The sequence below is a fragment of the Pongo pygmaeus genome, chromosome 10, assembly GCF_028885625.2.
Source record: "Pongo pygmaeus isolate AG05252 chromosome 10, NHGRI_mPonPyg2-v2.0_pri, whole genome shotgun sequence".
NCBI lineage: Eukaryota > Metazoa > Chordata > Mammalia > Primates > Hominidae > Pongo > Pongo pygmaeus.
Genome location: NC_072383.2, coordinates 13,516,241 through 13,541,997, shown reverse-complemented (window position 1 = coordinate 13,541,997; position 25,757 = coordinate 13,516,241). Strand labels below are relative to the sequence as shown.

The following is a 25,757-nucleotide window of genomic DNA, read 5'->3' as shown; positions in this document are numbered from 1 at the left end:
AAAGTCAAAACAGCAAAATGTTATTTATTCTTTTAATTTTTCTGTATGCTTAAAAATTCATCATAAAGTCTTGGAAAAGAACCCCAAAAAAAATAAGAAAATATGTACAATTCCTAAGAACAGTAAAAAAAAGCAAATGAACAGGCAATTTGAAATTTAAAAAAAAAACAAATGGACAGAAAGCAAGAGGCTCAATGTCACCTAGAATCAGCAAAAATTTGTAAAGTTGTATAATAGCCACAAAAATATATATGAGAAAAAAATATATGTGTAAAGATATTTATTGCTTTATTGTTCGAAATAGAAAAAAGAAACAGAGAATAGGAACGATGCCACCCCAACAACCCTCCCTGGGAGAATGGTTAGGTAAAGGATATTATGCCCATGTTCCAGAACCCTCCACAGCAGCTACAGAGGGAGATCATTCTGTATGTACTAACATGAAAGATCTCCAAGGTCTATTATTCAATGAAAAAATGAACATCACAGAATAAATTGTACACAATGACCATTTATGTGAAAGTAGTAATAGAACTGAGTGTGTGCAAATGCACAGGAAAAAAAATGTCCCAAAGCGCACATATTCAATCCATGAATTTGTCTCAGGAAAGAGTGAAATGGAGGGAGAGAAAGGAAGGCAGAAGGGACATTTAAGCTTCTGCTCTGTAGATTTCTACATTATTTGGACTTTTTACAGCAATCTTGCAATAGTTTGCTAACTTTTTTAATTATCTAAACTGACTCAAGATGCTAATAATGACTATTACCTAAATATCCCTAAAACACCCTGTGAAAATTGCAAAGTTCAGTCAAGAATCCACATTTTTCCTGCCTAACATCGAAAGCCTCAAGCCTTACAGACAAAACATCTGCTGATCTTTTACTGGATTTTTCTTTACTTTTCATTGAATGTCTCAGTAGTCATGTCTATAAGTCAAACGGTCACAAGCCTATAAATCATGTGAAAATTCTTTCTTCTCCCACCCCCTTAGGGCTTAAACCAACTCTGGGTGCAAGGTCTGGTCTTAATAGAAGCCCCATTGAGAGAAAAGTGTTCTTAGATATAATGGAATGCATTCTGAGCTAAATGCCAGGGATTATATGGGGTCAAGAAGAGGAGAATTTTACAAAAACACTGCAAGCCAAAGGAAAGAGGGAGGCAGAGATGAGAAGTAAGAAAAAAACAGAAGGAAGATCGCCGTAGAGGGAGGAGAAGAGAGCAAGAAAGGGTTTTGACTTAAGTTTGCAAGATTCTGACCCATGGAAGAATTCAGAAGGTATTTCACCACCTGAGCACGCACATGCACACACTCTTCCAGCTCCATTCAGGAGATGAGACTTTGTGGAGGCAGACAGAATGGTAATTGTTCCTTCACAGTGAAGATTCTAGCTAAATGATAAGCAGAAATGGAAAAAGGAGTGGGAAGAGCTGAGTCGGGACACACTCTAGAAAATTATATGCAGGCGACAGACACGCTTCTTGCCCACGAAGACCCCCAGAACAATTTACAAATGTATTTGCCCTGACTGGGGAGGAATTCGGCCTCTAATCACCCACCCCTTTTCCGGTGGGGAGGGATGGCTTACGTCTGGGATCTATCAAAAATGCCTGTGTCCAGGCTGGGTGTGGTGGCTCACGCCTGTAATCCCAGCACTTTGGGAGGCCAAGGTGGGTGGATCACCTGAGGTCAGCAGTTAGAGATCAGCCTGACCAACATGGCAAAACCCAGTCTCTACTAAAAATGCAAAAATTAGCCAGGCATGGTGGTGTGTGCCTGTAATCCCAGCTACTCAGGAGGCTGAGGCAGGAGAATCACTTAAACCTGGGAGGTGGAGGTTGCAGTGAGCCAAGATTGCACCACTGCACTCCAGCCTGGGTGACAGAGCAAGACTCCATCAAAAAAAAAAAAAAAAAAAAAAAGGCTGTGTCCAGGTAAGGATGTAATGGAAACAAGACCAGAAGACAGAGCACATTTCTCACTACTTCTGCTGAAGGAAAACTCACCCAGTGCTTTTCAGGGAAGCAGGGGTGCCCTGCTCACTTGGGTCCTCATTTTACACCTTTAGCTCACTCAACACACATATACTACGACACACATTAGCTAGTGCCAGATACTATGCTTTGCTCTGGAAATGCAAAAATGAGTGGCATGTCCCTCCCTCTTCCTGAGAATGTTACAGTCTGATGGGTAAATATTTACAATATGATGGATATTTGTAAAAGGCACAGTAATGGCACAGAGTCAATAGTGATCAACTTCTGGAGATAGAAAGAGACAGTTCCAGTATCACAGAAGTTGAGTCCCAAGCTGTGCTTTAAAAATGAGTAGGAGCTCTTCCAATCTGGGGAGTAGAAAAAAATAAATTAAAAAAAGAAAGAAAGAAAAATGAGTAGGAGCTCAAGAGAATGAGAAAACAAGCCACAGACTGAAAGAAAATGTTTGCAAAAGACATATCTTATAAAGGACTGTCATCCAAAACGCAGGCCGGGTGTGGTGGTTCATGTGTGTAATCCCAGCACTTTGGGAGGCCGAGGCAGGTGGATCAAGACCAGCCTGGCCAACAAGGTGAACCCTCATCTCTACTAAAAATACAAAAATGGTGGCAGGTGCCTACAATCCCAGCTACTCGAGAGGCTGGGGCAGGAGAATCACTTGAACCCAGGAGGCAGAGGTTGCAGTGAGCAGAGATTGTGCCATTGCACTCCAGCCTGGGTGACAGAGCATATATACATATACATATATATCTGCATATATATGTATATATACAACTCTTCAAACTCAACAATTAAGAAAACAATTTGATTTTAAGATGGAGAAAAGATTTGAACAGACACCTCACCAAAGAAGATATACAGATGGCAAATAAGCATATGACAAGGTGTTCAACGTCGTATGTCACTAGAGAATTGCAAATTAAAATAAGATACTACCATGCACTTATTATTTAATAGAATTGTCAAAATCCAGAACAGTGATGACATCGAGTGCTGACAAGAATGTGGAGCTAAAGAAACTTTCATTCATGGCTGGTGGAAATGCAAAACAGTACAACCACTTTGAAAGGCAGTTCAACGGTTTCTCAAAAAACAAAACATGTTCCTATCAAATGACTCAGCAACCATGTTCCTTGGTTGGTTTCAACCAAATGAGTTGAAAACTTATGTCGATGCCAAAACCTGCAAACAGATGTTATGGCAGTTTTATTCATAATTGTAAAAACTTGGAAGCAACCAAAATGTCCTTCAGTTTTGTCCTTCAAAAACTGTTTTGCATTCAGACAATGGAATATTATTCAGGACTAAACAACAATGAGCTATTAAGCCATGAAAATACATGGAGGAAACATAAATGCATGTTACTAAGTGAAAGAAGCTGCTCTGAAAAGGCTATGTACTATATGATTGCAACTACATGACATTTCAGAAAAGGCAAAACTATGGAGATAATAAAAAGATCAGTGGTTGCCAGGGGTTTGAGGGAGGGATGAAGAGATGAAGCAAAGAGGATTTGTAGCACAGGGAAAGTACTCTGTCTCACTATAATAGTGGATACATGTCATTACATGTGTACCTAAACCCACAGAATGTACTACACCAAGAGGGGGCCCTAATGTAAACTAGGGACTTGGGGTGATACTCATGTGTTAATGTAGGTTCATCAATCATAACAAGTGTATCACTCTGGCTTGGGATGCTGATAATGAGGCTGAGGCAAGGGCTCAGAGGATATATCAGAACTCTGTGCTTTCTGGTCAATTTTGCTGTGAACTTAAAACTGCTCTAAAAACCAAAGTCTATTTTTTAAAATGAGTAGGAGGGCAGCACTGACTACCACACATGCCAACGTGGTCTCAAATAAGGGCCCAGTAAAGTCAAGCCCTCTGTATTCCAGGTGAAGCACTCCCATAAACCAACACAACGATATATTTCTAAAGATCATAATTCCATGGCAAGGTGCAATGGCTCACGCCTGTAATCCCGGCACTTTGGGAGGCTGAGGAGGGCTGATGGTGAGGTCAGGAGTCCAAGACCAGCCTGAACAATACGGTGAAACCCCATCTCTACTAAAATTACAAAAATTAGCTGAGTGGGGTGGTACACGCCTCAGGAGGCTGAGGCAGGTGAATCGCTTGAACCTTGGAGGCGGAGGTTGCAGTGAGCCAAGATCGCACCACTGCACTCCAGCCTGGGTGACAGAGCAAGATTCCATCTCAAAAAAGAAAAATCGTAATTCTATTTGAGGAGTTCACCAGGTAACCAAGGTTGGGGAAAGACAGATTATGAATGCAAAGCACTGAGCACAGAAAATGGTTATTGTTGTAAATCGCCAGTGCATGGCAGCTGTTACTGTTACTCTCAGCCTCTTCCTCTTCATCATCATCATCAACAGCATTCCTAGAAAGTGGAACAACATGTCTAAAGCACAGAGACAGGAAATGCCACGAAGCTGTTGAAAGTGCACACAGAATGCCCTGTTGCTGGACACAGGAATTGTGATAGGAGCAGTAAGGAGACAGGCTAGGTCTTTCAAAACCATGATTAATCCCAAAGAAACGCAGGCTTTATCCTGTAGATAAAGAGCGCACCAGTGGATAGTCTTAACCAAGGAAGCAATGAGCTCAGATTTGCATTTCTGAACAACTGGGACGGGGGCCAGTCTGAGGGTGCTGCCATTGTCCAAAATAGGAATGAGGCTGCTCTGGACCAAGTATCTGGGCTAAGGTCGGGGGAAGGAGGGTAAGCTGGTAGAACTCATAGACTTTAGAGACTGCTTAGATGTTGAAGTGAGGGAGGAGGAGAGAGAGAAGTCTAGGGTGATGTCTTGCTTTCTGGTTTTAGTAAATGAGATGGTGGGGACATGAAATGAGTCACCTGTTCGGACAGGGCAGTGAGGTGAGGAGGAGGAAACAGGAAAGAGCACGTGAGTTCTCTGTCCATAAGACAACCTGGATGACCCAGGGCTTCCTGGAACCGTCAATGATCAACACAGGCAGCATTTATGAAGCCCTGCCACTCTGCTGAGCCTTCTGCTGCATTAGCTCATTTAATCCTTTCAACAACCAATAAAACAGATCTTGTTGTTGCTGTTGTTTTTATTTTTGTTTTACAGATGAGAAAACTGAGGCTTACAAACTTGCCAAAAGTCACACGGATAGTGGTGGGGGGCAAAGATCTAAACCTATGGATATCTTCCTGCAAAGCCCACATGCTTCAAATTAATCCACTCTACTGACTCCTTGGACGACCATCACCTCCTGCCCTTTCTCCTTTGTGTGAACTAGAAACACGTGGCCTTGTCTCCCTAACAGACCCAGACCCCACTTGGGTACATAGCTTGGTGAGGGAGCCCACTCTTCCCTCAGCTGGGGACCCTTGGCAGGGTGCAACCTGCACCACTGTACACTGGACAGTGTGAACTGACCTGGGAACTAAATAAGCCACCAGGACAAGGTAAGATTTTCATTTAAAAAATAAAAAGTAGAACTAGGGTAAAAATTGAGCCACGAAGATAAAAAAGAAGGATGTATATTTGGTAAATTTGTCATGGAAACCTTTGGGACTCAGAAATTTGCTTTCCTTAGCAATGTAGAGCAATGGCAATTGCTACAGCTAATTAATGGTTGTGACTTTTAGGAGAGCAGTTTCCAAATACCAGTCCTTGGACCAAGTGGTCCATGATGAAGTGTCACTGCAAGATAAACTGAGAAGCAGAAGGGCAATGCAATGCCTGTTTCTGTGCCAGTAGGTAGAATACATATTACATAAATATGTACTTATCAGTATAACCTTCCTCATTGCCTTTCTTGGGAACAAATACTCTAAGAACTACTCCATTTTTAGTGTATTTTTTACATCCCAAGCAGCAACTCCAAAATTCTGGAACAACGAATTAAGGTTTGCAGTTAGCAAACCTTAATCAGTCATTTAACCAACATTCACTAAGCATCTACTCTCTGCCAGGCCCTGGGGGTGTCCCAGTGAACAACACCAACCAACTTCCACTCTTACAGAGATTCCCTAGTGGAAAAGGTGGGTATTGATGATGTCAGGAGAAGCACAGTGAATGAGGAGCCCCAGGCATTAAGGGGGCAGATGACAGGCAACCTCACCTCACTGCTGGCATTTGGGAAGGCTTTTCTGGAAAAACAGCACTTACGCTGAGACCTAAAAAAATGACTGGGAATTGGCTCAGTGAAGTGGCCCTAAGTGGCAGCAAAGAGTAGAGCAGTTTTGAGGAACTGAAGGAAGGCGGTGAGGCTGAAGGGCTGGTAGGCTGGCTACATCACAGAGGACTTCACTGGTTTACATCCAGATAGTCCATAGCTAAGAGAGGACAGTGCCCCCACTACAGGGTAAGCCATAACCAAATACATCACCTGTGTCTCCAGAGGATGCTGCTGTCTGTCTGCTGGCAGTGAGTCAGCAACCAATAAATGTCTGACTGCACACGATCAAGCCCTTGATAAGTAATCAGTGTTCAATGAGTAAGTTTCTGTCACCCCTGGCAAGGTTGAACAAACAGGTCACTTAGCTGACTGCTCTGAGCTTCATTTCTTCTCATGTCTAAAATAAACAGGTTAGATTAAATATGCCATAAGGTCCCTTCCAGGGCTAGCATTCCATCAGGATCAATCTATAACAGCTACCATTTATCGAGCATTTATAATTCGAAGTCACCATGCTAGATGTATCTGTTTTATGGACAATCTTCATAACAGCCCCATGGGGTAGGTATCATTACCACAGTTTTCTAGATGAGAAACTCTGAGACACAGAGTAAAAGTTCCAAGGTCACACCTCATAGGTAGCAGATCCAGGATTCAAACCCATCTCTACCCAATGCCCAAGCCACACTCTATCCACCAGTCCACACCACCATGAAGTCTCTTGTGATGTTCAATGATTCAGTCACTGAGTTCCATTTGCATTCTTCACCCTGGCATTGGAAGTTTCTATTCTCCCATTCTTTACCCCGGGTCAGATCAGACTGGCTTCCCAGTTGGCCCAATACACTCACTTCTCTGCAGCACTTTGCTTATGCTGTCCACCCTTGAAGTGCCCATCACCACCTCCCTCCCCTCATTGCAATGAAACCACGTAAACAACTGGACAAATGACTGCTGGAAACTGAATGTTTGTGTCCCTCTAAAATGTATATGTTGAAATCCTAACCCCCAATATGATGGCAATAGCAGGTCGGGCCTTTAATAGGTGATTAGGTCTTGAATGGGATTAGTGCCCTTACAAAAAAAACAAAAACAAAAACACAGAGAGCTCCCTCACCCCTTCCACCACACGGTGACACAGTGAGAAGACAGCTGTCTTTGAACCAGAAAGTAAGCTCTCCCCAGACACAAAATCTTCTGGCTCCTTCATCTCGGACTTCCCATCCTCCAGAACTGTGAGAAATAAATTTCTGCTGTTTATAAGCCACCCAGGCTATGGTATTCTTTTCTTGCTGCCTGAGTGCATCAAGACAATGATCCAGCAACAAAATACATGGTACAGGGTGAGACAAGCACATGGGAGTAGATGTTATAGAAGAAGATACTTGAAATCCAACAAAACCTGTGGAGCAGTCTCAGGTCAGCAGAGGAAGTGACAGGACAAAGGTCTCAGTGGGTAGGTTAACATGGAGGAGCTCCTGCCAGTGTGACAAGTGGCCCACATACAGCAGCACATCTGGGATAGAAGACACAAAGATCCAGGCATCATGCTGGCCAAGAGTGGCCTGGAACATGGCAGCCGAATTCTTGGGATTGTGGGACTAGGTCAAGGACAAGGCAGGCACTACATCCTGCGCAACTAGGAAAGAAACACCACAAAAGTGGAGTCCAGGATCAGGGCATGGCCCCAAGGGACAAAGAAGGAGCATAATCACTGACATGGGGCTACCCCACACGAGCCAGGCTAGCAATATAAAGGCTGTGTTGCTTAAATGCCAAAATTGCCCAAACAGGAAGAGAGGTGGTCCCAGAAATTGGGATAGATTGGAGTCTGATGATCTTGGACAGGGAGTCAGTGAGGTCATTCAATTTTCCTCAGCCTGCTTGGTTTCTAATCCTAGTCCAGATGCTTGCTGCTAGCTTGGGAACATTGAGCAAGTTGTTAGGAGAGAATTCTCCATGGATCTCTCACATTTTTCCATGTTTTGTAAGAGAGGCACTGACTATCTTTTGTTCCAGATTACTTTTTCAAGGATGTTTGTATAGTAAGCAGCCTTGTAAGACAGAGTAGAATTTTCCTTTGGAACAGAAGTCAAGCAGACTTACTGTCCATTATAAAAGAGTTGGGAAGCCAGGCATGGTGGCTCATACCTATAATCCTAGCATTTTGGGAGGCCAAGGCAAGAGGATCGCTTGAGGTCAGGAGTTACAGACCAGCCTAGGCAACATAGCAAAACCCCATCTCTACAATAATAAAGTAAGAAAGTTACAGGCATAGGGGTGCACACCTGTAGTCTCTGCTACTCAGGAGGCTGAGGTGGGAGGATCGCTTGAGCCTGGGAGGTCGAGGCTGCTGAGATCACACCACTGCACTCCAGCCTGGGCAATGGAGTGAGACCCCGTCTCAAAAAAAAAAAAAAAGAAAGAGAGAGAGAGAAATGAAAGAATAAGAAAGAAAGAAAGAAAGAAAGAAAGAAAGGAAGGAAGGAAGAAAGAAAGAAAGGAGGGAGGGAGGGAGGGAGGCGGGGGAGGGAAGGAAGGAAGGAAGGAAGGAAAAAAGAAAACAAGAATTAGGTTCTGTAAGTTCTTAGAACGAACCCTATTTCCTGAGCAGTTGTCACCTGGTCCACTTTGCATAGTTACTCAACAAATTGTCTTCCCTCCTCCTGTCACCTTTCTCAGAGGGATTATAAAAAGAGCTCACTGAAAATGCTAATGTACTCCATTATAAGCAATTATTATTAATAATCCAAACCTTCTTCAAGGCCCTGCTCATCCCTTTGTCTTCATGGTGATCTTTTCAAATACTCCAGGACAGAGGTTAGTCACATCACTTATACATATTGTCAAGAATTTTTATGCTTGCTTCTTGAGTGTTATTTTTAGCTCTCTGACTTGATTATTCATGCACAAGGGAGGCAGGGATCATATCTTTCACCTCTTCTGGATCAAGCATCTATGCTTAGCTTTATGGTGGGAACACACGAGATGCCAGTAAACACTTGTGTATGGATTGAGTCTCATACATCACCATTCTACAAACCTATTCCCAGGGGAAGCTTAATAAAAGTCAATAGGAAAGAATGTTAATCATTTTTACTCAGTTTTACTGTCCCTGTGATACAGGCTTTATATCCTGGAGAGAGGGCAGGCTGGTAAAAACTGTCTGTGGGATGGCAAGCCCATTGAACTTATCTGAGGCTGGTTTAGCAGTAAATGTGTTTGCAGGATATTTGCATTGAGTATATTATTAAGTGCAACTTAAGTATTTATGTATGCAAAGTCAACTGCAATAATTCATATTAGTTCTTTCCAGCAACTCATCATGTGGAACAGGCCATTTGCCCACCTACAGAAAACAGTCAGGGTCAAACCTCAGAAGCCACATCTTTGCCCTGTTCCTAGGATCCCTGAGCCACCAAGCATGTCATCTATTCCAAAAACATGTTAATGGAATTAAGGTCTAAGCTATTATGATCAGCAAGAAATAATTCTTGTGAGCAAAGCAAAACTAAAGCAATAGGAACCAAAATCAGCTGACATTACAAATGGTTATTATGCCATTGCCTGCATTTTTACAGATTGGTGGTAATACAAGCAGTTTATTTCCTCCTCCAAGATGTTTGTCCTGCAAGGTGAGAAAGATGCCTTGGTTATGGCCTCATGGTCTAACAGCTATGATCCTTAGACACGTGGCTAACTAAGAGCTGAGAATGTTCTTCCAATGAGTTAGTCTAAAGATACTAAAGTGTTTCTACAGAGACACTAACACAGATCCAAAATGCCACTGCCAATGGTATGATAGTCCAGAATGTAAATAAATCTATCACTTCAAGAACCTGCAAACAAGAATTTGTAACCCCAAAAAGTACCCAAATGTGGAAGTATACCAATGCTAGAATCTGACATTTCAGCACTTTCATCCCCTGTGAGCAGAAAGAATAGAGGAGGCCTTACAGGGAATCTCCCTGCCCTCTTATCTCCTGTGTTCTGGTCTAAGTGTATATTAATATGTATATTACCCACTGTGTTCCTTAACTTGGATTTTCAAAACCACCACAGCTCTCAGGTCACATTACAACCTGCAAAATTAATTGAACTCATGTATGTAACGCGTCTGATTCATTATAAGCAACCACTGAATGTTAATTCGCTTCTCTCTTTCCATCTCCCTTAAGAAACTAGAAATGCGGGATAAGAATGTGCCACCAAACCCAAGAGAGTGGTGACAGTGAGAGGCAACAGCCAGTTTCATTGAGTGCCACCTCCATGCCTGCCAACCATGCTTTGAGCAGAGGACAAGAGGAACACCCATCGGTGCAGATGACAAGGGCAGCAGGCAAGAGGAAAATCCAGTGGCATCTGTTGCCACTGGAAATGGGAATCATATATATGTATGTGTGTGTGTGTGTTTGTGTGTGTGTGTACATACATATATATATATAGACATGATTATATAGACATATATAGAGAGAGACATATAGATATATAGACATATATATGTATGTTTTTGGTTTTTTTTTGAGATGAAGTCTCACTCGGTTGCCCAGGCTGGAGTACAGTGCCACAATCTCGGCTCACTGTAACCTCTGCCTTCCGGGTTCAAGCAGTTCTTCTACCTTAGCCTCCTGAGTAGCTGGGATTACAGGTGCTTACCACCATGCCCAGCTAATTTTTTTATTTTTAGTAGAGACAGCATTTTGCCATGTTGGCCAGGCTGGTCTCAAACTCCTGGCCTCAAGTGATCCACCCACCTCGGCCTCCCAAAGTGCTGGGATTACAGGCATGAGCCACCACACCCAGCCCAGGAATGCATGTCTTTAAAAGCCTGTGTGGTGAACAGATCTGCCCTGATCAATGAACCCTAATCCTTCTGATTGATAGGTTCAGGTTATCTCTAGCAGATGGCACATCCTATTGAGACTGTTCACATGGGTGATCAGGAAATAAAATTTTGCCATCACTTCCTTTCACCAAAAATGAGGGATTTGCAATGCAATTGAGTGCTAGTGAATTAGACTGAGTCAGCCTTGGACCATTCACAGCTGTACATGTGCCAACCTCCAAATGACCCACTATGTGGTCACTACAGTGCAATCAGCCAGCCCAACCACGCAGCCCAGAACTGAGACTGGAGCAGATCTTTTGCACATCCTCGATTGATGAATGTTCCAGAGTTGGTTAAAAATCAGAAACAATGGACTGATCTTTTCACAAGCCAACACATTACTGTTGCTGCTGTTTACACCTAAGAAGTGAAACTCTAACCTGGGTCAAGTCAGAAGTTAAGCATGGCTATGCCTAACAGCAGATATCAGATATGTTGAGTATAAATAGATCTGAGATCTTCAGATGAAAAGCCCATTTCTCTCTGCTGTTGGTGATGTTATTTTGTGGGGATCCAGTATGACTGACCTCTCCCTCTTTTGTCTTGTGCTTTCCACTTTGCCCCATCTGAGAAAAGAGAGCTGGAGGGGACCTTCAGACCAAGCCTTTGTCTCTGGTTTGCTAAGGGAGAGGGGAAGAAGGAATGGAAAGGAGATTCTGGGTTCAACTCTTCTGGTCACTGAAATTCAAAGATTACTTGGAATAAGGAAAACCTCTTAAAACTGCTTGAATGCTCCAGATAACGAGCATGTTTCATAATGGGCTGTATCGGGATGACTTGTTGTACCTGCCATGCAATTGTTAATGTTTTAATGAATGTTTTTGCTTCTTTTATTCGAGGGCCTTGGAATCTTTCAGGATGAAAGGCCTCAGGAGCCTGAAAGGCATTAATGACAGGCTTTAGGTGTTGTTCTCCTCCCCCAGAGACACCTGCAATCTAGAGGGCAGAAGGTGACTTTTCAGCCTGAAGCACTCATGCAAGGTGCAGTTTTTGCTGCTCTGGAAAACCTCCCCAAGAGTAACCAACAGCACCAAGAGAAAAGGAGGGCAGGGAGAATAATAACGATAATATTTATAGCATGGGTTGAGATTAACCATGTTGCCAAATGCTGTTCTCAGTACTTTTAATTTGATCCTGTACGATTTTACATCTCCCAAAGGAGGAAACTGAGGCACAGAGGAATGAAGTAACTTGCTCAAATTTAAACATTGTTTAAGTGGGACAAGACAGGATTTGTATCCAAGTAGCCTGATTCTGGAAATGAAGCTCTTGACATAGCAAAAGAGACACAGCTATTGAATCATATTCATTTTGTAAAGCCCTTGAGCAACTCAGATGTGAATAAAGCCCCCATACTGCTGCCCTTGTTCTTCCCCCTAATTCTGGTCTTGTCATTGATGAGCGCCAATCCCATCTGCTGTGCCCAAGAAAGTATGTGAAAAGAAGCTCAAGGAAATGAGGGGGCTGAGCGTCTGCTCCCTGAGTCTAAGAAGTGGCTATGTCAGGTCAGTCTGAGAGACACGAGAACTAGAGGCTGAAGGAAGCTGCACTGAGCTCTGGCCAGACTCTGTAAAACACAGACCATAGGCAGCTCATGCAGAGGAGCAACCAGGCCAATGAAAGGCCAGAAAACTACCCCAAATAAGGGACTGCTGAAGGTCCTAGAGATGTTTAGCCTGAAGAAGAAAAGACTCAGGAGACGGGAGAGCTGTTCCCAAATAGCTCAACTGTCCTCTTGGGAAGAGGGATGAGGCTTTCCCTTCCTGGTGATTCCAAGGGGAAGAAGTCACACAAAGGCAAAGATGCTAATTTCAGCAAATGCTCAGAGATATTCAAAGACAAATGAAGTTCCTGATCTCAGTAAAGTATTTAAGTACCAGCTAGAAGCCCACTGGCATCCTCGTCAGTAACACATCTTTTCACTCTCAAAAGAGTCCTGGTTTGGGTCTCAATTACTGGTCACCAGAAAGACAGTCCACAGCCCCTCAGCTCCCAAATAGCTTGTGTTGGCTCCACAACACTTCCAAGCTTGCAATTATTAAATTTGCATATACGAGATGTTTTGAGATAGCAATCTTTTTAAGGATTTGTAACTACATGGCTTATACTTTTTATCTACTTTCCATCATTTCCATTGTGATGATTGAACATATTCCTTCAAAGGTTTGCTCCATTTTCCTCTACCTATGAGCTGCATGCCAGCAGCGGAAACAAGCCCAGGAATGTTGTACGGAATGGAAAAGGCAGGAAAGCGCTGTTTGGCTTGGAATTCCGCGGCTGGGGCAGGCAGGGTGGAGGAGTGACAGAGCTTTCTGAACAGGGTGTTCTTTGAGGCGTGGGGGACCTGATGAAGCATCTAAGTTCAAAACAAATGGGCAGCAACAGCAGGTGGGGCGTGAGAAGGGCCCAGGCTGGTGTCCCTGTGGGCCAGGTAGGAAACAGTGTCCAGGACACAGTTGTCCTTTCAGATTACAGCACTGTTCTGTTTTGCTAATTTATTTTTTGCATGCATCACATACCTCGCAGCTAAAATAGTAATTTTTTAGTTACAGTTTATAGGGAGGGAGGAATTAAGAGAAAAGGCAAGCAAAAAGAGAGAGAGAGGCTTAGAAGGGATCTCAGTAAAAGAAATCATCTAAGATGAAGTAATGCTGCCTCAATTAAAGGAGTAGAGCAAGGATCTTTCAAGTTTCTTTCTAGTTTATGATTCTTTGATTATTGCAAAGAGGAACTTCAGTCCAGTGCAGAGTGGGAGTCTCTCTTGCCCTGCTCAGCTGAAGGACTTTAAATCATCTCGCCTCTTTGAGCTTCAGGGTTCACATGTGCTCACATGAAATCTGTAGGATAGATATTTCCAAGGCCCCTACTTACACTGAAGTTCAGTGATGCTGTGATTTAAGCTTAAAGGAATTTGTGACTGCCCTGGAAACACCTTCCTCCAGGTAAAGCAATGAAATGGACAAAGTGGCAAGAAGGGAATTTGTTCATGAGCTGCTTGAAGAGTTTGTAAATATTAATAGGAACACACATGATGAGAAATGTAAGCAAGGAAGCCCCTAGACTTTTCCAGGGGACCAGCCACCTCTGTCTTTCTCTGTGTCTTATAGTTACCAACAGGAGGGGCAAAAGCAAACTCAGATGCCCGTTGTCTTTCGGAAATCTCCCAGAAAAATGAGGTGGTGGGTGTAATGTTGACAGCTGATGGTGTCTCCTTCCCAAGGTACCTGAGGAGGCATGGATAGGAGACCTATCTGGCATCAGCAACTGACTTTGTCACTAGGCAAGTCAGGCTTAAAGCTCCATGGGCCAGGTGTACCAGTGGCTTATCGTTCTTTCACCCCATACCATAAGTTAAAGTAGAGACACTCAAAGGAGAAATCTGGCAAAATGTGGAGTAGACAAGGGATGTGTCAGGGTAGAAATACTAGCAGAAGACCCAGAAAACACCAGGAACCCTGAACCACTAGGGGCTGGTTACCTTCCCACGGGGAAATTCTGCTCTGGGGTCCTCAAAAGCACCCCACTCACAGCCAGCCATTTCCTAAATGCCGGCCAGTGCTCCCAGGGGCCCTGTGTGAAACAGTGGCTAGTCCGTGTGAACACACGAGTGTTGGAATTGGGGAACATATTCATGCATATCTCCTTTACTTCTGAAGGACAGACAGGTTTGCATCTGTGCTGTTTGGGGGCAATCGAAGCACAGACCGTGCACTGGAGAACTGGGCCACCAAGGGGCTCAGCCCCCAGAGTGCTCTGTACAGCCATCCCTCCTAGAAGCCAAGGAAGCATGTAAAGCTTTGAACGCACCTGATTGTCATCTCTGAGGAAGGAAGCCACCAATAAAGACCAAGGCCCTAGCTGATGACATCATAATAGTATCTTCCATGTGCATCATGCCTGACAGTGTGCATAGCTTGTCTGTATACTATCTCATCGGATGCTGATGACAACCCCGTGAAGTAAATGGAATTGATATTATCACTCCTGTTTTAAAAATAAAAAAACTGAAGCTCAAAGTGACCTAATGACATACTCACGCTCCCACGGCTAGGGAGTGGTGAGGCATGGACTTCAGTGTCTAAATTAATGAAAGGCAGCACTTCAAAAGAGAACTAAAGGAGGCAGAACCAATCCTCTTTGCTTTATAGAATGTACTTTCATTCACACCACTGTCGATGGAAGCCCTGGGGAGAGAACCGCTCAAGCATTCCTTTGTAAGCGGCCCCGAATTCCCGGCAAATCATTAGGCTTTCTAGAGCCCGCTCCCTGTGTGCACCACACTCAGCTCCCCAGAATCACATTGGGTGGAAAAGTTAATAATAATCTCAGCTTTCCTCTGGCACCAATTAGTATTTAATATATTGAACACCCACACAGTCCTCACCAAGCCCTTCAGGGCTTTATGGCCACAGAGGAAATGCTGTCATTATGCTCAAGGAATTTACAGTCTCAAGAGGAAATAGAAGAAGCTGCATATCAAGTTAACAGGACATAAAATGCTTCACCAAATTCCAGTACATGAAGTCTAAACATAGGTGTGCTATGCCTCAACCAAGGAAAACTCATTAGAGTTTGGTCATACTCCTATGTCTGAAGCCAATCCATGAAACAAGCATATTCACCTTGCTTACTGTCATTAGTAAATCAAACATGCTTGCACAGATTCAGAGGCATGCTTTAATTTCATAAGCCTTGTATGTTCTACTACTACTGCAACTAATATACTGTATAATTCTTTTTCACCTTTTAATTCCTTTTATATAAACATATTAACTGTGAACATTACTAATAATAGTTTCCATTAATTAAATGTTTACTCTGTGCACATGTGAATGCTTTATAATTGTTATCTCATTAAATCCCTTCTAAGACTCTATGAAGTAGCTTTTATTATCGCCACTCTTTGCATATAGAAACTGAAGACTAAATGTATTCAAAATAGAGATTTTGAATAAATTTCCCCAAAGTCATATAGCATGGAAGTGGAAAAGGCAGAATTTAAACCAAGATCAGTCTAAATCCAAAGCTCTTAAGAAGTTTATATTTCCTTATTTTAACCTTATGATGTCTTTATGCAGTAAGTAGGGAAGGTTGTATCAATTCACTTTTTAAAGGGGCAACACCCAAAGGTTCCACGACTTACCCAAGAGTTCTGCCACAAACTCTGCAACTCAGTTCTACTTACAGTCCATCCCATCATCTTTCTAAGGTAACAGCAACTACCTGCATTTAGAGGAAAAGCAAGAGTGTCATAACTAGCCTTGAGACTGAAATATAAACAGGAGTGAAATTTGTGCACTTTTTAATTGTTCTTTGCTTCATGGATAGTATCACATCCAAATGTTAAAAACTCTACCTTTTCCTCAATAGAGAATGCAGATGGTTTGGAATCTTCAAAGCCATGCTGGAAATGACCTACATTTGAGAAAAGTCTTGCCCTGGCCGCTTCTCAAAGCTGCATGATGCCAGAGGTGGTTGGATAATCGAGCAGACTCCCCTGAGCAATATCCAATTTAAAATAGCAGTTATGTCTGGGTCCCTGATGACTCAGCAGAGTCCAAACTCCATTGGAAATTCCCTCCATACATCCTGCCCACTCTCGGTTTGCCTCCATGGAGAGTCGCCCTCTCTGAAATTCTGCCATATTTGCTAATCACCATAGCAAGTTGGACTAAATGTGTATCTCGGCCATAGTACTCCCACTCACACGAATCCCCATAAAAACTGTGGTCCTGCTGTAATTGATCAGAAAGCCATATGTCACCATCAATGAAGCCACATCCTCGAGTTCCTCTTCAGTAAAACAATATTAATAGGACCTACATTATTGCATTATGGAGATTAAATGAGACAATAAGCAAAAAAGTTTATAGCATAGTACCTGGTACATTTTAAGTAGTCCATAAATATTAGCCAATCAACATTATATTATTATTATTACGGATGGGGAGTTTAAGTCTGTTCAATTTCATCAAGGAGAGTATGACTAATCAGAATATGCAATGGGATTTTTTTTTTTAAGTCTGAGTTGGATCCTTTCTCAGACTAACAATGCTTTAACAAAGAAAAGGCAAGAGGTAGAATTATTCCTATGGTCACTTTGGATCATGTTGTGGTCCATAATACTGGAATGGATCAAGGAAAGAAGGTAAGGATGGGAACCACTTGCCTTTATCTATTAGAGGGAGGAGAGGTTTGCATGAAGAAGTTGTGTTTTTCATACTTGTGCTCCTTTATGCACTATATCTTTATGTGTTCAATTTTTCTATGTCATAAATTAAAACAATAAGGCTCAGAGAAAACATGCCTTCCTGAAAGTATGTGTATGAGTTACTAGTAGAAATAGAATTGAAGTAATTTCCATTTTACCACTGTATTACTTTTCTAAGTCTGCTGTAATAAATTACCACTAACTTCGTGGCTCAAAACAACAGAAATTTATTCTCTCAAAATTCTGGAGGCCAAGAGTCTAAAATCTGTTTCCTTGGGCCAAAATCAAGGTATCCGCAGGACTGCACTTTCTCTGGAGGCTCAGGAGCAAATCCTTCCTTGCCTCTTCTGACGTCGGGTGGCTGCCAGCATTCCTTGGCTTGTGGCTGCATCCTCTGCCTCCACAGTCGTGTTGCCTGCTCCTCTTCCGTATGTGTCAAATCTCCCTCTGCCTCCCTCTCATAAGGATAGATGTGATCATATTTAGGGCCCACCCTGATGATCCAGGATAATCTCCATCTCAAAATCCTTAACTTAATCACATCTGCAAAGTCCTTTTTTGGCAAATAAGATAACAGTCCCAGGATATGGATATCTTTTGGGTCAGGGGGTTGCAGGGAGTATTTTCAGCCTACCACAACCACTTTTTCTGCTAAACTCTTTATACAGCTTTGCTTATACCACTTTCACGAGATCCAAAAAAAGGAGATCTTGGAAATACTGCTGATTAGACTACACTCCTTGATTTTGAAGGGGTTTTTCCCCCAGACCTCCAGACAAAAATTCTGATACTAGAACAATCTGGATTCATTCAATCCATTTCAGGTCAGCAAATGTTAACTGAGCATGCACCTGTGTTTCGGGCATTGTGGGAATGTCAGAGATGAGTAAGATATATTCTCTGCCCCCAGGAATGAACCAGGTGGAACTAGAAAAAATAGCGTTCCACTTCCCTATATGAAAAATAAGAGAGTAAACAAGAAATCAACAGCAACAAACACCTGGAAGCCACAGTGGGACCTGAGCCTATAGTCCCAAAAGGATCTAATGTCAGATGTTCCAGATGTATTCACATCTACCCCTAGAAAATAGTTGAGAACTGTATAGGGGGTCCCTAGATGCTTTTAATATTGTCTTGACGTTGACATTTTTGAAGAATACAAATCTAACTTTTAAAAATGGAGTATTTACTCATTTTGAATTTGTATGATGATTTCTTGCATTTAGACTCAGGTTATACAGTCACTGCCTGAATACTACATAAGTACATTGTGCCCTTCTCAGGAGACACACAATGGCCATCTGCCTCCTCAAGGTAAAGTCAATTTTAATTACCTGGTCAAGCTGTTATTCGATTTCTTGACTGTGTAAAGTGTTATCTGAGTTCCCTATTGTAGGGCTACTTACAACTAATAAGCAATCTGTGGGGAGACAGTTTAAGACCATGCAACTGGCCCGTTCCTCATTAAAACGTTCCTCTGTATTTAGCATCCACTGATGATCATGTCTAAATTCATATTTAATAGAATAGTTGCAAAATTATGATCTTCCAACTTCAGCACACCCTCCATATTCACCAGTCAGCTCCTTGCTTTGTACAGTAAGCAAGAGTCTTCTCCTCTCATTCATTTATGTATATATTTATCTGCCTATCTATTTATCATCCATATGGACTCAGGAAGTCCTGCTTTTTTCCAGTGGCTTATAATTCAATACTGTGTTCAATTATTTTGGTGCTTAAATTGTACCAGATTTAGCCAGTAGGAATCCCTTCAGGGGGCTGGTGTGTCCCTGTCAAATGTCCCCATCATTTTTTCATAGGCATTTCTTTACTTTTTGGCATATCAAGATGTTCCAGGTTCATCTTCTACCTGCCCTATCCAGGCTCTGGAATTGGACATTTATTTGAGGAGCTCTGGTTCCTCTTAGTATGACAGACCAAGATTTGAGTGCTAGTTTTTCATTGCTACTGGGGACTCTTTCTTTCTAAGCCCTTTTAGTAAATAAAACTAGAAAAAAAATACTCATTTATTTACACATACATATGCAAATACAATACACATATATACATAGACAAATATACATGCATACATGTTTATGTGTACATGCATGTATGTATATGTGTGTATTTCATATATAAATATAAGAAATCATGACTTCATACTGATGCCCCTAATTCCAATCGAACCCATAGGTTCCTTCTTGCCTTCCTCCATTCCATATGTTGATGTTCCTTTCCCATAATGAGAACTCTGGCTCTCAACGGCATTTATTCATGTGCCCAATCCCACAATACATCCAAAAATAGTTCCACAATTGTTTCACAATCTACCCCAAGATGAATAAGATATATACACTAAAAATAGTTCAGCAGACCAAGAATGAGTAATTAAATAGAATCAATAACAAAAAAACTGACAACCACAAAAAGCCCTGAACCAGATGGATTCACACCCAAATTCTACCAGACATACAAAGAAGAGCTGGTACCAATCCTACTGAGACTATTCCAAAATATCAAGGAGTGGGGACTCCCCACTAGCTCATTCTACAAAACCAGTATCATCCTGATACCCAAATCTGACAAAGACACAACAAAAAAAGAAAACTATAGACCAATATCCCTGATTAACATGGATATAAAAATCCTTGAAAAAATACTAGTAAACTGAATCCAGCAGTACCTCAAAAAGTTAATTCATCACAATCAAGTGGGTTTTATTCCTGGGATGCAAGGATGGCTCAACATACGCAAATCAATAAATGTGATACACCACATAAACATACTTAAAAACAAAAAACATATGATATGATCATCTCGATAGATTCAGAAAAAGCATTTGATAAAATCCAGCATCCCTTCATGATAAAAACCTTCAACAAACTAGGCATCAAAGGAACATACCTCAAAATAATAACAGCCACTTAAAACAAACCCACAGCCAACATAATACTGAATGGGAAACCCCTAAGAATGGGAACAAGACAAGAATATCCACTCTCACCACTCATATTCAACACATTACTCGAAGTCCCAGTCAGAGCAATCAGGCAAGAGAAAGAAATAAAAGGCATCCAACTAGGAAAAGAAGTTGTCAAACTATCTCTTTGCTGATAATATGAAACTATACCCAGAAAACCTTAAAGATTCCACCAAAAAACTCCTAGGCTTGGTAAACTTCTGCAAAATCTTAGGATATAAAATCAATGCACAGGCTGGGCTTGGTGACTCATGCCTGTAATCCCAACACTTTGGGAGGCTCAGGTGGGCAAATCACTTGAGGTCAGGAGTTCAAGACCAGCCTCGCCAACATGGTGAAACCCCATATCTACTAAAAATACAAAAATGAGCCTGGCATGGTGGTGCATGCTTGTAATCCCAGCTACATGCAGGAGGCTGAGGCAGGAGAATAGCTTGAACCCAGGAGGCAGAGGTTGCAGTGAGCCGAGATCATGCCACTGCACTCCAGCCTGGGCGACAGAGCGAGACTCCATCTCAAAATAAAAAAAAAAATCAACGCACAAAAATCAGTAACATTTCTATACACTGATAACATTCAAGTTGAGAACCAAATCAAGAAATCAAAAACATGATCCCATTTACAATAGCCATGCACACACACACACACACACACACACACACACGCAAACCTAGGAAAACATCCAACCAAGGAGGTGAAAGATCTCTACAAGGAGAATTATAGAACACTGCTAAAATAAATTATAGACAAAATAAACAAATGAGAAAGCATGCAGTGCTCATGGATTGGAAGAATCAATATCATTAAAATCACCATACTGCCTAAAGCAGACTACAGATTCAATTCCCTATCAAACTACAACATTAATTTTTTCAGAATTAGAAAAAAACTGTTTCAAACTTCACATGGAATTAAAAAGGGCCCAAATAGCCTAGGCAATCCTAAGCAAAAAGAATAAAGCCAGAGACATCATATTTCCCAACTTCAAACTATACTACAAGGCTATAGTAACCAAAACAGCATGGTACCTGGTACAAAACATGAACACATAGCAATGGAACAGAATAGAGACCCCTGAAACCAAGGTACATACCTACAACCAACTGATCTTCAACAAAGTCAACAAAATTAAACAATGGGGAAAGAATAACCTATTCAGTAAGTGGTGCTGGGAAACTGGCTAGCCATATGCAGAAGAATGAAACCAGACCCGTATTTCTCACCATATACAAAAATTAACTCAAGATGGATTAAAGACTTAAATGTAAGACCTCGAGCTATAAAAATCCTAGAAAACCTAGGAAGTACTCTTCTAGACATTGGTCTAGGCAAAGAATTTATGGCTAAGTCCTCAAAATCAAATGCCACAGAAACAAAAATTGACAATTGGGACCTAACTAAACTAAAGAGCTTCTGCACAGCAAAAGCAACTATCAACAGAGTAAACAGACAACCTACATAATGGGAGAAAATATTTACAAACTATGCATCTGACAAACACCTAATATCCAGAATCTATAAGGAATTTAAACAAATCAACAAGAAAAAAAACAAATAATCCCATTAAAAAGTGGGCAAAAGGCATGAACAGACACTTCTCAAAAGAAGACATACAAGTCACCAACCAACATATGAAAAAATTATCAAAATCACTAATTATCAGAGAGATGCAAATCAAAATCACAATAAGATACCATCTCACACCAATCAGAATGGCTATTACTAAAAAATCAAACAATAACAGATGCTGGCAAGGTTGTAGAGAAAAGAGAATGCCTATACACTGTTGCTGGGAATGCAAATTAGTTCAGCCCCTGTGGAAAGCAGTTTGGAAATTTCTCAAAGAACTAAAATTAGAAATACTATTCAACCCAGCAATCTCATTACTGGGTATACACTCAAAGGAAAATAAATCATTCTATCAAAAAGACACCTGCACTTGTATGTTTTTTGGGGTTTTGTTTTGTTTTTTTTTAAGAGAGTCTTGCTCTGATACCCAGGCTGGAATGTAGTGGCATGATCATAGCTCACTGCAGCCTCAAACTCTTGGGCTCAAGCCATCCTCCCTCAGTTTCTCAAATAGCTGGGATTACAGGCATGGGCCACTACACCCAGCTGACTTGAGGGGTTTGTTTATTTTTTTCAGAGAGAAGGTCTCACTTTTCTGCCCAGGCTGGTTTCGAACTCTTGGCTTCAAGCAATCCTCCTGCCTCAGCCTCCCAAAGTGCTAGGATTACAGATGTGAGCCATCTCACTCAGCCCGTACTTGTGTGTTTATCACAGCACTATTCACAATAGCAAACATATAGAATCAACCCAGCTGTCCATCAATGGTGGGTTAGATTCTTAAAATGTGGTACATATACACCCTGGAATACTATTAATACACAGCCATAAATAAGAAGGAAATCATGTCCTTTGCAGCAACATGGATGCGGGTGGAGGCCATTATTCTAAGCAAGTTAATGCAGAAACAGAAAACTAAATACAGCATATTTATAAGTGGGAGCTAAACATTGGGTACACATGGACACAAAAATGGGAACAATAAACACTGGGAATTCTAAAGGGGGATAGGAAGAGATGGCAGCAGGTATTGAAAAACTATCTATCGGATGCCATGTTCACTTATGTTCACTACTTGAGTGATGAAATCATTAGCAGCCCAAACCTCAGCATCACACAATATACTCATGTAACAAGCCTGCACATGTACCCACTGAATCTAAAATAAAATAAATTTTTTACAGTTATAAATAAGTAAAAAGAGTTCAGGAGTTGTTTGCAATTCTCCCCTACTCAACTTTACCCAAGACTGACCGGTAGATAGTCAAGCACTGTATTCAAGAGTTCCTTGGATTTGTTCTTTGTTTTGTTTTTTCCCTTTCTGTGTGGTTATAGTATTTATCTGAAATACAACTGAGGTCACTTGTTTCCATTTGCTTTTGGTTTCAGGCTTTTCTTTTCCTTCTCAACTTGTTATAATTTTATTTTCAAACATGTGGAACATTAACATGCTCCCAAAAGTCAAAACTATATCATAAAAACTTCTCAGAGAAGTGTCACTCCTTCCAGAAACATTTCCATTCCCCACCTTCAATAAATAACCAACTTTATTGTTTTCTGGTTTATCGTTCCTGAATTTCGTTTGGTAACAATAAGCAGATAGATGTACATTTTGTTTCCCCTCTTTTCTTTTTTACACAAAAGATAGTATACTATATATCCTCTTATATACTTAGCATTCCATATCAGTTCATAGAAATCTCCCTTGTTTGCTTTGTTTTTTATAGCTGCATACTACCTCATTGTGTGTATGAACCATATTTAATTCCACCAATCTCCTATTTAGGTAGTTTCCAGATTTTACAATTACAAATATGTTGTAATGAATAGCTTCATGCCTATTGTTGGAGGTGTATCTTCAGGGTAAATTTGTTTGCTTTGTTTTTTATAGCTGCATAGTACCTCATTGTGTGTATGAACCATATTTAATTCCACCAATCTCCTATTTAGGTAGTTTCCAGATTTTACAATTACAAATATGTTGTAATGAATAGCTTCATGCCTATTGTTGGAGGTGTATCTTCAGGGTAAATTTCTAGAAGTAGGATTTCTGGGTGACGGGATGCACATGCAGTTGTGTTAGATATTGCCAAATTCACCAAAGGGGTACACCATTTGGGATTCCCACCAGCAATGAGTGAGAGCGTCTGTTCCCCACAGCATCACCAACAGATTGCACTGTCAGACTTTATAATTTTGTCAGTCTGATAGATGAGAAGTGATATTTCATTCTAGTTTTAAATTGCATTATGTTTACTATATGTGAAGTTGAACATTTTTTCATATATTTAGGGTCATTCATATGTCTCTCTCTCTTTTTTTTTTTTTTTTTTTTTTTTTTTTTTTTGAGGCAGTCTTGCTCTGTCACCCAGCATCGCCCAGGCTGGAGTTCAGTGGCAGATCATGGCTCACTGCAGCCTCAACTTCCCGGGCTCAAGCAATCCTCCCACCTCAGTCTCCCAAGTAGCTGGGACTACAAGCACTCACAACCTCGCCCAGCTAATTTTTGTACTTTTCGTAGCAATAAGGTTTCACTGTGTTGCCCAGGCTGGTCTTGAACTCCTGGGCTCAAGTTATCCTCCTGCCTCGGCCTCCTGACATGCTGGGATTATGCATCCGGCCATAATTTCATTTTTAAAATTCAGATCTCTAGTCCATCTAGAGTTTATTCTTGTATATGATTTTTAAATAAATACAATTTATATTTTTCTAAATGGCTATCTAGTTTATCCCAACAACATTTCTTAAAAAGATCATCTGTGCCCCAGTGATTACAGATATCACCCTTGTCCTATACTGGAAGTCTATACATAGCTGTGTTTATCTCTAGACTTTCTGTTCTCTTCCATTGGCCTGTTCGTCTAGTCATGTGCCAGTACCACATTGTTTTTTGGGTTTTTTTTTTTTGTATATATACTTTAAGTTCTAGGGTACATGTGCACAACGTGCGGGTTTGTTACATACGTATACATGTGCCATGTTTTTTTAATCATAGAGGCTTTGTAGTATGCTTTATATCAATTAGGGCTAGCACCACCTCAGAGCTCTTCCTTTTCAGGGTTTTCCTAGCTAGTCTTGTGTATTTTTTTCCCGTATAAACTTTAATATCAACTTGTGTTGGTCTTTAAAAATACTCATGGTTATTCGTATTAAATTTATAAATTAACTTATAATGGACATCTTGATCAAGTTAAGATGTGCCAAAAATAAGGCATGTTGTTCAATTAAGATGTGCCAAAAATTAGGCATGTTGTTCCATTGGTCAAGTTATTGGCACTTCGAGATCCGATGTTCTCTCTTAGATACTTCCTTAGGTAGTTTAGGTCATTAAATAAAATAATAAATATTTCTTGAGCAGCTACTATGCCCATGGCACTTTATTAAGCACGATAGAAGTAAAAAAGCAGATTCTGTCCTCAAGCAGCTTAGAATTTCACAAGAGAAACAGACTAACACACCAAAAGCAAAGCAGGCATGCTTTGTATGAGCACAGAGGAAATGGGGAGTAAGGAGGGCTAGAGCCACAAGATAGTGAGACTGGAATCATGTGCCCTGAGGTTGTGTAAGATTTAGGCAGGGCAGCAAGGAGGAGGAAGGGATCCCAGTGAGGGGAACCCTGGCAAAAGCTCAGAGGAGGACTGAGTGTGACAGGCTTCACAGGGCAGAGGGCCCCATCCAGACTGTCAGCTGGAATCCTGGGTGAGGCCCTCTTCCAGTCTCCGAGAGTTATGCCTCCATATTAACAGTCTCCAAACACTAATTATGTATTCATTAAAATGATGTTAGTGAATGTTTGCTGGGTTTCCAGATACTAGTCCTTTAGAATGGTAATTTCTGTACATTGTTACCTTTTCAGGGAATGGCCTTGAGCTGTGCCATCCAATACGGTAGCTACTTGCCACGTGTGGCTGTGGAGCCCTTATGATATGGATAGTGCAACTGAG

General features: G+C 41.3%; 1 protein-coding gene across 3 annotated transcripts in view; it reads right to left on the bottom strand.

Moving 5' to 3' along the window:
* The window catches only part of FAM234B (family with sequence similarity 234 member B), a 132,973-nt gene that overhangs the window by 47,352 nt on the left and 59,864 nt on the right, over positions 1-25,757 (bottom strand). For all 3 annotated transcript variants that reach the window (XM_063672449.1, XM_063672450.1, XM_063672451.1), the window contains exon 12: positions 16,200-16,279. In XM_063672449.1, coding sequence (XP_063528519.1) covers positions 16,200-16,279 — 80 coding nt within the window. The remainder of the gene's footprint in view (positions 1-16,199; positions 16,280-25,757) is intronic.